The sequence below is a fragment of the Asterias amurensis genome, chromosome 7, assembly GCF_032118995.1.
Source record: "Asterias amurensis chromosome 7, ASM3211899v1".
NCBI classification, from domain to species: Eukaryota; Metazoa; Echinodermata; class Asteroidea; order Forcipulatida; family Asteriidae; genus Asterias; species Asterias amurensis.
Window position 1 is genome coordinate 18,647,702 of NC_092654.1, and position 13,148 is coordinate 18,660,849.

General features: G+C 37.3%; 1 protein-coding gene across 1 annotated transcript; it reads right to left on the reverse strand.

Annotated features, from left to right (window-relative positions):
* Nucleotides 1-1,015: 1,015 nt before the first annotated feature.
* Nucleotides 1,016-13,084, reverse strand: LOC139939987 (stabilizer of axonemal microtubules 4-like). The gene is made up of 12 exons (XM_071936176.1): nt 12,900-13,084; nt 11,167-11,404; nt 10,846-10,999; nt 10,531-10,662; nt 10,086-10,146; nt 9,199-9,311; nt 8,974-9,045; nt 8,377-8,478; nt 7,873-8,061; nt 6,523-6,611; nt 3,895-4,059; nt 1,016-2,851 (listed from the first exon to the last, which is right to left on the reverse strand). Exons 2-12 carry the CDS (start codon nt 11,388-11,390, stop codon nt 2,755-2,757), a joined length of 1,398 nt encoding a protein of 465 aa, XP_071792277.1. The 5' UTR covers nt 11,391-11,404; nt 12,900-13,084; the 3' UTR covers nt 1,016-2,754.
* Between the last annotated feature and the right edge of the window lie 64 nt (nt 13,085-13,148).

Below are 13,148 nucleotides of genomic sequence, written 5' to 3' on the forward strand. Positions count from 1 at the left end.
TTTACATTTTATTGCCTACACTAATAATTTGGTCTTATTGTTATTTATTTTTTTAATTTAATTTATTTCTTTAAAGGGCATACCAGCAAACTCCACAGGCTTGTTCTCTGTAGTCTTATTTTTAGTGTTATTTCTCTGCATGTACGGTTTGCCTGGAAATAAATAAATAAATGAATACATTTACATTGAGTTATTAACTTTGTCCTCCCCCCCCCCCCCCCCCCCAACAGGTGTGGTTGTGTATTATGTCCTTTGGTTCTAATTATAGCAAAAGGCTGGTGACTCGGCCGGAGGAGCTTTTTTAAGTTGCAGAGAACAGAGATCAGCACAATTCTAATCATGGCATCAAGTCATCCACTGGCCAGGCTATGGGGGCGAACTGAGGGTATCCATGGTTGCTTTATGCATCCTCTTTATATTTAATACGTCTAGCTTTGTTTGACCTTAATGGGTAACATTTGGAGATGAGAGGTTGAGATAGTGTCATGGCCGAGTGGCTAAGAGCATCGAATTCAAGTTCTGGTGCTAATTCACCGGAGTGTGGGTTCGAATCCCGGTCGTGACACTTGTGTCCTTGAGCAAGATACTTTACTATAATTGCTTCTCTTCACCCAGGGGTATAAATGGGTACCTGCGAGGGTAGAGGTTGATATTGTGAATGAAAAGCTTTCGGAGCGCCACGGCAGCTCGGGGCTGTATACTCCCTAATGGGAGCTGAGAAAGATTAAAGGGATGTTATTGGCCCAATGACCAGGGGACTAATGTAAAGCGCATTGATACAGTTTATTGTGAAATGCGCTATATAAGAACTTGTTATTACTTGTTATTATTATAGTGGCAGCAGAGAGTGCAAACATTTTAGTAGCCTAGAATGCACTCTCTGAAAATTACAGAGTCCACTGCCCTAGACCCCACGGCCATGACACCCCATCAAACTGACGCTCTGAACTGACCAAAATACAGAGTTAAAAATATTTGTTGTAATGGTCAAATTCAATTACAGAGGACAATGTAGTCAGGATTGCAGTATAAGGCATGAGTGTTATTTCACACAATCAAATAAAAAAAAACTTTTAAAAATAATGACCTTTTCCATTATTACTGTGCTTAAACTGGCAAACAATACATCCATAAAATTAAATTCATATTACAATTTACACATTATCGAGCATATTTTAGACAGATGTTTTAAAATTACTTGATTTGTCCGACGAAGAAGTAAAAGCTATTTATAGCTTTAAAGGCGGGCGTGGTATGAAAAATAAAGAAGTAGAGTTACAAATGTTTAAAAGCAGCTGACAAAGAAAATTGCGAAAATTAATGTCAATTCAGCATAAAGAAGTTCAGCACAAGAAGCAACAAATTCAGTAAAAAAACATCTTGAGAAAAAATCTTCAAAGCAAATCGTTACAAATATTAAGAATAGTTCTGAAAAATTATCAGCAATAAGCTAAAAATGTCAAAGCAAAGACAAATTAATATGAAATGTCTCACTGATGGCTGAAATAAAACAAAAAAAAAGAGCATACTTTAAATATAATGCTTTGAACTTAGTTTAAGACATCAGTCTGAAAATACATATATACCAAAATATTTACAAAAATAGTTGGATTCGGTAAATAAAGTGCAAATACATGTAGTAGCAAAGATAAGATTTAAAACGAATAAATTATTTTTTAAAATCGGTGGATATTTAGGAAGTTTTTATTTTATGAAAATTTGAATTGATCATTAATACTTAAAGACACTGGACACTATTGATAATTGTCAAAGACTAGCCTCCACAGTTGGTGTATATCTCAACATATGCACAAAATAACAACCCTGTGAAAACTTGAGCTCAATCGATCATCGAACTTGCGAGATAATAATGAAAGAAAAAAACACCATGTCACACGAAGTTGTGTGCGTTTAGATGGTTGATTTCGAGACCTCAAGTTCTAAATCCGAGGTCTCGAAATCAAATTCGTGGAAAATTACTTCTTTCTCGCAAACTATGGCACTTCAGAGGGAGCTGTTTCTCACAATGTTTTATACCATCAACCTCTCCCCATTACTTGTCACCAAGAAAGGTTTTATGCTAAAAATTATTTTGAGCAATTACCAATAGTGTCCACTGCCTTTAAAGATGGTTATTGTTTGGTAAATGACACTAGAGTTTTTTTTTTTTTTTTTTACACCAGGATTTTTTTCTGGCTGTTTTCTCAACAAGCTGTAGACAATGTAATTGCCTGAATCTTTCTCATGTGCCTTTTTTTGTTTTGCCAATATTATTTATTATTTTGCCAATATTATTCACAAAAAACAAACAATGACCAGACTTTTAAGAAAGTTTCTAGCGAGCAAGTTGTCAGCCAAAAGGGCCCAATTTCATTGAGCTGCTTAAGCACAAGAATTAGCTAAGCAAATAACAACATGTATTTTCTCTAAAGGTATAATACTTAGCTTACTCTATATCCGTGATGCAAAATTCAAATTGACAACTACTAAATCTGATTTATTTTTGTTGTTGAAATGTAGGGATCAAGACCTTTATAGATTATTTTGACCAGTAGGCAGGACCTGCAGCTGATTTCACGAAACACTAGGATTAATCCTATCTCGAGTTAGGACGAGTAACTCGTCCTAACTTAGGATTAATCTTAAGATCTGCATGCTACAGTGCAGGGTTAAGACTCGTCCTAAGTCCTAAGATTAATCTTAAGTTAGGAAGAGTTTGGTGAAATCGACGGCAGGTTGATGGGTTGGATGACACTACACACTAGCCAAGACTTGAGGCAAGCCGAAGTTGACGTGTTTCTTAGTATCGTGAGTGTGGTCGTCATAGTAGACATCCCTGGCCTTGATACTCCTAAGAATGGGAGAAGGAGAAAGAAGAGATATACATTTGAAAAAAAAACTTGCTACCTCGTCACATTTTTTAATGTGTCAATGTTTTTACTGTATGCAAGCATTTGAATTACCCTTTTTGGGATCTAATAAAGATTATTGTATTGTAATACAATTCATGACATAAAATTCTTGGTCTTTCTTTTTTCGCAGATCCAGCATTCTGAACATGAATTTGAGATTAAGAATCAATTGCACACTTTTACATAACCAAATGTTTAAATGTGAACACAACTCGCACAGGCTTTCACCTATTCTTAGCATGATTACAGGCAGACAAATCTTGTTCGACTGAATGTTGAGTCACCATGTACTTTGAATTATTTTGAACAGTTACCAGCACGGTTTGCTTGAGTTAGCACCAACACAATCTGAATCCATTCACAAGTCACGCTTTACTCATCATTAATATTGAATTGTAATCAGAAGATTCATCATTAGAAGAGCAAATAAATGTTTAAAGACAGTGGACACTATTGGTAATTGTCAAAGACTAGCCTTCACAGTTGGTATATCTCAACATATGCATAAAATAACAAACCTGTGAAAATTTGAGCTCAATCGGTCATCGAAGTTGCGAGATAATAATGAAAGAAAAAAATGCCCTTGTCACACGAAGTTGTGTGCGTATATGTGGTTGATTTCGAGACCTCAAGTTCTAAATCTGAGGTCTCGAAATCAAATTCGTGGAAAATTACTTCTTTCTCGAAAACGATGGCACTTCAGAGGGAGCCGTTTCTCACAATGTTTTATACCATCAACCTCTCCCCATTGCTTATCACCAAGAATAGTTTTATGCTAATGATTATTTTGAGTAATTACCAATAGTGTCCACTGCCTTTAATTCCAAGATCGTTTTAGAATCATACGTAAGGCCGAACAACTGCATGCAATTGCCTCTTCTAATCTTCAGTATAAAGAGGAAATTAGAATAAATTTCTTGATTTTTCTCATCCTTGGTATGTCAGGAAATAATTTAAATGGATTTCTTGATTTTAAACTCACCTCGCCACGTATGGATGGAGAGTTCTTAGCTGAGCTGTGGAGTCTATATCTGGACCATATGAGTGCACGGATGTACTCTTGGTAAAGCCATCGGGTAGCTGGTCCATTACATTACCAAATGTGCGTCCGGCCCTAGCTTTGCCTTTTGGATTCATGTTGTAGAACCTGTTGTAGAAACGAAATAAACATGAGTATGGACTTTGGCAAAATATTTGGCTGTCTTTTTTGGGGGAAGTTTGTATTAGCTGTGTGCACTTTACACAGGATACAACCATTCACATATCTGGAGAAAAACAGATAAATACTTTAAAGCTGCTCTCAGGTAGGTTGATGCCTAAATACCGTATTTTCCTGCGGATAAGACGCGTCTTATCTGACTTTTTTGACCCCAAAAACATCGATGCGTCTTATCTTTCGGTGCGCCTTGTCTGCTGACGATTGATTTTTTTTTTGATGATCACTGCGTGAAATAAAAAATACCTACATGTCCAGTTCAAATCAACGATCTTTGTGTGAAGAATCCTTACTCCATAATGCGGTCGAACAAGGCTATTCAGACACTGAGACCGTATTTTCGTTCGAACAATGCCGCAATCCCCCAGACGGTCCGATTATTCCAACAATGCTGCAACGTGTTTATTCCCCATGACCGTTCTTTCATTCCATTAATGCCGCAATGCGTCTAGCTTTCGGAACACACGTCGGCGGCGTACAAACGTTTTTCTGTGTGGCCGTGTATTCGTTCCGAAAACGATTGACAGTCAATAACTTCATTCACACGTCATTCACCCAACCGCTATTGTGTGGTAAATTTTGAGGGTTTTTATTGTAGAGAACAACGATCTCTGAAGTGTGCTTTAGGCTGAATATTTATTGCCTCTTTTTTGACGTTTGCTTTTAAAAAGTATTATGAGAACTAGGATATAATTTGTATTTGTTTGGAATGCCAAATAAAATAATACAACACTAGCCCAAAAAAATTAGGGAAGAATTTATTTTATTGAACTATTTTATTGCTTCAAAACTTCGGGTAGGAATGGTTGTGAAAATGATGGTTGCCCTTGCATGAAACTTGCCTGTAAAATCAACGATGTCCAAGTTCAGACTCGAAAATCTCTCAAAATGACACAGAAAATTAGCCCCAAAACGCAACCGTTCTGAGGGCTATAACACGCAACACAAAAGCAAATATCACGCCTATAGTCGTTGTTACTGTGCGTGTGACAATAAATACAAGACAAATTGAACGCTAGAGGGCGTTTTGGAACGATGTAATAGACCTTATCGCAAATACCAATGCGCAAGCGCAGACTGTTGAATGAGGTGCATTGTGGGATAGATACGCATCAAATTTTGCTACCAGCTAGACCACAATGCACCTAATTCCAAGCTTTACGCGCGCGCCCCGGTATTTGCGAAAAGGTCTATAGCGTGAGGTTAAACGCCCTCTATTTGTAAAAATTACGCGAACGAGCAATAAACGCATTGAGACAAGACTCGACGTGTCTGGGCTAGACTGGGCCCCTGTCTCTATCCGCAAGGATAAAGACGGGTCCCTGCCGCTAGATCCAGCGATTCCCATTGGATACACTGAACGTGCAGTGACATAGATGCCCAAATAGTCACTGCTCTCAAGTCCGCAATGGAATTTGACCGCGTATGTATACGGTCAGGCTATGTCTGGGCATGCTTTGGATCCGCACAGTCACGTGTGAATTTTGGCGCATTTCCAGGCAGCGCAAATGCGAGGGTGTAGCGCAACCCGTCGGCGAACATCGCTCAATACGGTGCCCACGTGTCTCCAACATCTGTTGTGCAATCTCGAGATTGAGCAGCGCAATGCACAGTGTACATGTGCATATTAATGTGCAAGCAGCGACATCCTGGCCGTACGATACATTACTACAAACACGCTACGTCCGTCTGTCGTTGCAATGTATCTGTATTAGCAAGGATCCTCGTTGCGGGACGTCGGATGTCCAGGGAGGCATTGTGTTCACGTTGCAAATAAAATTAACTTCAGACAGTGCGTGGACCATGGTTTCTGCCCGCTGATTGGGCCGAACTTTATGTTATTAACAATATACCGCGTTGGCTGATTGGATAAAGGTCGGTATACGTAGGTTCTCAAAGGCAACAAATTACGTCTTTAAGTCAATGTATCGACACCGGGTGGCGCCAGGTGTTCTTTTGTGTGAGGTTAAACGTGCGCCTTGTGCGGCGGTGCGCCTTGTCTGCTGACGTTTGAATTTTTTTGGGTCATTTTAGCGTCCTGCGCCTTGTCCGCCGAGCGTCTTATCCGCAGGAAAATACGGTAAATGCAAATAAACAATTGAGATTACAAGATTAATTAACACACACAAATATACATTCAAACAATACTGGGGGCTTAGACTAAAGCCCTATGTTGGTAAAAAAAAGTTTTTCAGATATATCAGCTTTGGAAAGTGACATTTGTAAGACCTCGCGTATTCAAGAGTTAGACAATAGATCTATGCGTCTTTCAGGCCACCATAAACACAGTACTGTGGTGAGCTGTAGGGCCTAGTAAGCTGTGTGCCATTAGATTGGGCCCTGATCTGGAGACTCTGTAAGTTCAATATTGGTGTATTCCACATCGGAACTTACTTTGTGTCGTAATGTGTGATCCATCGCATTGGCTCGATGGGAATCTGTACTTGCGGCTTGTCATTGTTATCGCTGTAACCCGACAGCTCCTGCAATAAAAAAAACCCAAGTAATTAAGGTACATGTAATTTTTATTATCAAGGTGAGGGCTACATTTAACTGATTTTGGCTATCGACCCAAATCAACTGCCACCAGGGGTATGTTGCCACCTACTCGTGGCTGAAACAAGGTAGAGCAGAATTTACTACTTTCCCAACTTCAATAATAATAATAATAATAATAATAATAATAATAATAATAATAATAATAATAATAATAATAATAATAATAATAATAATAATAATAATAATAATAATAATAATAATAATAATAATAATAATAATAATAATAATAATAATAATAATAATAATAATAATAATAATAATAATAATAATAATAATAATAATAATAATAATAATAATAATAATAATAATAATAATAATAATAATAATAATAATAATAATAATAATAATAATAATAATAATAATAATAATAATAATAATAATAATAATAATAATAATAATAATAATAATAATAATAATAATAATAATATCGAAGTCTTATATAGCAAACGTATCTACCAAACAAGGTACTCAAGGCGCTGAGTATATACAAACTTTCAGAAAGATAGGTTATTGAAGTGATGAATTCTGAGACCCATGTATGTAGCACTCATAAGGGCTTACAAGGTGCTACGGCGCATTAAGCAGCCACAACCAGGAACCCCTCTTTTCGATAAGTGCACTGGGTTCTTTTACATGCATTACACAACACATGGGACCAACGGCTTTACGTCCCATCCGAAGGACGAAGCAATGGTAAAGTGTCACGGCTGGGGATTCGAACCCACACTCTGCTGATTAGAAACACCAGAGTTTGATTTCGGTGCTCTTAACTGCTCGGCCACGACACTTCCACACTTCAACAACGTTATGATCAGATCTGCAATGATAACCCGCACTATCATTGTTGCTAGATTGTCTTTTTGTTGTACATTTTAATAGTTATATTTTTAACTTTTCTTAATGATGTAAAAAATAAAACTCAATTCAGCCTGCTTAAGGCTGTGAAGCTTTTATTTGTAAAATAAACCAACTTATGGTCACTCGTCCCTTTAGACCAAGCAAAAGTCTGACAAGTATTTGAAATTTGGGTGCACCAATGGTGTTGATCTTTAGGTTGAACCAATTAACTCGTAAGTCCAAGGTTATATTGGCTTCTTTATACCCCAAACCTGCTCAAGCTGATTGCTCTTGTTTATCTCGATCCTTTTATCTTTTGCAAACCCCGTCTCAGAAACACCCACTGACCTTATTTCCAACGTAGTATCTGCCGAGTCGTTCGTGTTCACTCAGCGAGGGCCTCTGCTGTCCAAGGAAACTCTTAGAGGTGATAGAGGAGTGATTATCGGGGTTTGTCATGTTGAGATACTCCGCTGGGTCACTCTTCCTCATTCTGTTCTCAACAGCGCCGGGTACTTGCTCGTTGGTTGTGTACGCCTACAAAAAATTGAAGACAAAATAAAACATTTAGTTGGAAACGAATTTTGATGTATTTTAACAAACAAATAAATGGGTAGATATTAAAACTATTTTGAGTTAAACACAGAAAAATTGACGACAGTGCAGCGGGATGAGTTTGTGTGAACCAAGATGAGGCTCATTTAGTCATAAGACTGGCCCCTTTCAAATCTTATGGAATAGGATGACAACCAGACAAAATATGACAACCAGACAAAACTGATATTTTTCTGGCTAGATGACACTATGAAACGGCATTTCTTAAGCAGTCCAGGACACCAGGGAATAACTTACATCTCTCATGACCCTGTTGACGTAGAGGGGTTTGGCTTTCTCATGTGTGAACCCTGTCTCTCTGTCTGATCGATTGGCAACAATTGGAAGCTTCTCATCGCCCTGTGATAAAAATTATAGTTTACTAATTTGCTTATTTTTGTCAAAAGTTTCTTGTTCTAAATGAGAACAAAAATTGCAATGGAAAGAGAGGAAAAATTTCTAGCTGCATGTAAGTCACCATTATGAAGATTTAAAACGTTATAGTTAAAGCCTGTGATTTGAAAGGTTTTGTCCAGTTCTTAATTTTCATTGAGCATTGTTTGAACTGACTATCAATGGAGGAGTGACTCAACCCTTAATGGGTTCAAATCTAGTTTCACAGACGTGAAAGAGGCTCGACTCATTTTTTTATTTTTAAAGAATTTTTCAAGAATTAAAATGTTTGTACAATCAACCCCCCACCCAATATGACATTAATGAAGATTCTAAACCTAGTAACCATTTATTTGTTTCAGTGTCCCAATTTTGATTCACAATGTTCTGATGTATTTGATGCTATCATATAATTGACTAATTAATTGATTGATTAATTGTTTGTCAACGCTAACATATTACCTGCATGAACTTGGATGGCAAATATGCAGTTTTCATAACACTCGTACCAGTCGGGCGATCTGTGTAGAAACCCTGTGAAATTAAGAAGAAAAAAATCAGTCAAATATATAATGTTTTATTGATTGATTCCAGAGGTATAAATGTAGCAATGTTCACTGCTTCAATGCCCTTGGAAGGAATATGGTAAAGTGGTTCATGAATATTCATGAAGTGGTTGAGACTTACTGGATACTGATTGGAGTGTGAGGAGCCTGGATGGAATTTGATTGGTTCAACATTGTAGGCGTGTGTGTAACCAGACCCTTCCTTCTTTCCAACTGTCTTGGTTGATGTATCGACTGAAATGAAAACAATTAAGTGTTGTTATTGAAAACCTGACAGATTAAGTTCAATTGGAGAATAAATGTAGAGAATTAATTTAGAGATTAAGTTGCAAACTGGAATTAAAGGAACACGTTGCCTTGGATCGGTCGAGTTGGTCTTTGAAAAGCGTTCTATAACCGTTTGTTATAAAATCGGTATGGTTAGAAAGATGTTGTAAAAGTAGAATACAATGATCTACACAAATATGCCTCGAAATTGCGTGGTTTTCGTGTTACCTCGTCGACAAACACGGTCGGCCATTTATGGGGGTCAAAAACTTGACTCCCATAAATGGCCGACCGTGTTAGTCCGCGACGTAAAATGAAAACCGTACAATGTTGAGTGCTACTTGTGTGGATCATTGTATTCTACTTTCAAAACATCTTTCTAACCATATGCATTTCATAACAAACGGTTTCAAACGCTTTTCATAGACCAACTCGTCCGATCCAAGGCAATGTGTTCCTTTAAGACCTATATAATTTGTAATTTAAGCAATTTTACTACGAACTTCCCCCCCCCCCCTCCCCCCGAGTTCTGTGAAAAAAATCCACTGGCAAGTTGAGATACAACCATTAACTATTACTAGTTAAAACTTTATACATTGTAGTTAATGGCCTGACCTTTCCTTTAGGTTGGTAAGCAGTTTCAACAGCTAATCATATTTTCTAGTTAAAACTTTGACAATTTTAAGAGGAAGCCTAGAACAAAAAATGTTGTTTGTAGTTTCTTCAAGATAAAAGACTTACGGCGCACACTTGGCTTTCCCTGGTAGCGGACTTTGGATTCTGTGGACATGAACCCTGGCCCCTGAAAGAAAGAAAAGTAAACAATTAAATGAAGAGGTGTTGCATTCAAGGAGAATAAAGTTAAAGGCAAAGTATACCTTTGGTATTTGGAAGCATTCCATTGTTTTAATCCTATACAAATGTAGATGTACACAATATAACTATCATCTGAAAATTTCATTTGAAAAGGTTGTGGGGTTTTTGAGATATTGCCGAAAATCCAGAGTGAATATTTCAACAGCAAGAATAACCCGTATTACACAAACTTAAACTTTGGGGCATAAAATCTGTTATATTTTCAGATAACCACATTACTTCAAAGTGAAATTACCAAATGTATACCTTCCCTTAAGGTATTAAAACTAGATTTAGTTTTTCAGTTATATGTTTTTGCTCATCAACTCACATGAGCTGCGTGCTCTGCAGCAACAGGATCCTTAGATCGAAGCTTGTGGAGGAGTGGTCGGTGCTTAGGAAGGACACCGCTGATCGCTGGGCCCATACCGTGGTTACGTGTATCAACACAAACATGACGCACCTGTTATCGTTAAAAGAAAAGACAATCAATAAGAGCATCTCAATTTGACAAATGATTTTTTAAAGGGAATAAAACAAGAAGATTTTGATCACCACGAAGGAATTACAAGAAGTGCAACTTAAAAAAATATATATATCAAAATTTAAAATGTAAAATTTATTTCAAATTAACATGTTTTCTTACATTGTTGAATGTTGGTGTTGTGATGGGATCCTGCCTTGTGAAGCCACTGCCGACCTGGGTCAGGTTAGAAGATAGTGGGTCACGCCCATCGGAATCTTCAGCTGGGTTGAAGTGCATCTTCGTGATAGACGTGTAATTCTTGCGTAGAAGTTTCCTGCAATTCAATTCAAAGTTTTATTTGACTAAACATTTGTAGGTGCGGGCGATGATGTTAAACATTTTAATGGACTTGACCTTAGAGGTAACTTTTGTTATGTATTTCTTAGCAACAATAATTTAAGTAGGGTGAAACTAGTTCTTAGATCAATCAGTGTCACTCACTCCATGGCTGGGTTATCAAGGACGTCAATTCGATGGCTGTAGTATACCCCTGGACGGAAATTAGACTGGTATCCAGTCCCGACATGTTTGCCAGTTCTTGGGGTGAAACCATCTTTGCCATGAGACGAAGCATAGGAAGTTGAAAAGAACTTCATGATGTCTGCGTCTGGTCCATAGCTGGCATCAACGTGAGCCGTTTTCTGTCCATGGGGTAGACGTCCCATCTTGTTTTTTAAAACTGTGGATAAAATAAATCGTGTAATTATACAAAATATCATAAAATGTTAATATTACATAGGCCTTACATTAATAATTTTTTTCTGTGTTTATGATGATTGCTAAATTTATGTGATCCACTCTCATTCGGATTCCTCATTCGGGCCCGACAATCGTGGAGAAAATATATCTTACTGAGAAGCTGGATGTTGGACACTTCGTACCTTTGCCACTTCGTACCCTGGACACTTCGTACCTTCGGGACACTTCGTACCGTAACCAAATTGGTCACTTCGTAAGGTGGGCGGGGTACGAAGTGACCGTCAGCTGAGTCACTTCGTACCCTCAGCCGCGTCACTTCGTACCTTCATTAAAATGTTTATTCCTCAATAATTTAATGTTCGTTGAGATAAAAATTAATAATACATAATGAATTATAATTGTTTGAATATGTGAATGTCATTTTTAATGTGAAATTATATTTTATATAAGTTAATTACCGGCAAGGACAACATCTTCCGCCAATATTTTGTACAAGTCAAACAATCACGCAATCCAAATAAACTAGTAACAGTTGCTTTGATTTGCTTTGATTTCATAATTATCCGATCACAAAAAGCACAAAATAATCATAAACGATGCAGATATCCAGAATTTGTGTGAAGGTAGGAAGTGGTTGTGAGAAGGTACGAAGTGACTTGTGAGAAGGTATGAAGTGTCTTGTAAGAAGGTACGAAGTGTCCAAGGTACGAAGTGTCCAAAGTCACTTCGTACCTTGATAAGGTACGAAGTGTCCAGGGTACGAAGTGGCAAAGATACGAAGTGTCCTGACACTGAGAAGCTTAATCAAACGATAAATGCAGTTGGCAAACCATCCTAAGCAAGGGAAATATCACAACAACTGCTGTAAAGAAGTAAAAGAAGAGAAAACACTTTCTTTCAAGAATTTAATTTTCTTTTTAAACTAACCCCAACAAAGAGTCAAGACTTCCAACCAAGTTCAGTTGAGGCAACTTTGACTTTGTATTGTTGTCTGCTGTGACAGTTTTATACATTTTTCACATGTTATAGAAATTTTTAGTATGTTTTGAAGATAATTACTACAGAATAAATTATGTTTGTAAGTAGACCCAGTGACTGGGGCGCTGTACTCCTTTTAAACAATTTTTGACTTCATCTGTCGTGGCGCTGTACTCCTTTTAAACAATTTTTGACTTCATCTGTCGTATACGACAGATGAAGTCAAAAATCGTATACGACAGATGAAGTCAAAAATTGTTTAAAAGGAGAACAGCGCCTCAGTCACTGGGTCTAGTTTGTAAGTCGACATTTTACGATATAAATTGCTTGTTTATGCAGCAGTTTCTAGTGGTAGCACTAGCTTGATTTCTCTGACTGCCCCACCAAAGCAACACACATTGTGCAGAAAATACTCAATATAAAAAGTTTAAAAAAAATAAAAAAAACAGCCCGGAAGTTTAATCTTAATTTTTGTCTATCATTCTTCTTAATCTTACCTGTTACAATCGTCCTTTTCTTTCAGTTATTTTGTTTTCTCTTATGTTTTAAGGTACAAAATGTCTTCAGATCTTGAGAACTGAGCATAGAAAACTCGAACTTGATCACAGAGAAATTATCGCAGCATCCACGCCATGCGGAAGTAAATTACACCGATACCCCCACCCCATCATAAACACAGCTGCTTGTACACGTTGCCACTGACGACCTAGTAACGTTTTTGCATATGCTAAATATTCATCAAAATT

Bases quoted from the DNA above. Each gene is read 5' to 3' on its own strand.
- LOC139939987 (XM_071936176.1), bottom strand. From the start codon at position 11,390: ATGGGACGTCTACCCCATGGACAGAAAACGGCTCACGTTGATGCCAGC. The intron at 10,147-10,530 runs GTGAGTTGATGA...TCTTTCTTTCAG, and splicing joins CTGCAGAGCACGCAGCTCAT to GGGCCAGGGTTCATGTCCAC. The intron at 4,060-6,522 runs GTAAGTTCCGAT...TTTCTACAACAG, and splicing joins ATCACACATTACGACACAAA to GTTCTACAACATGAATCCAA.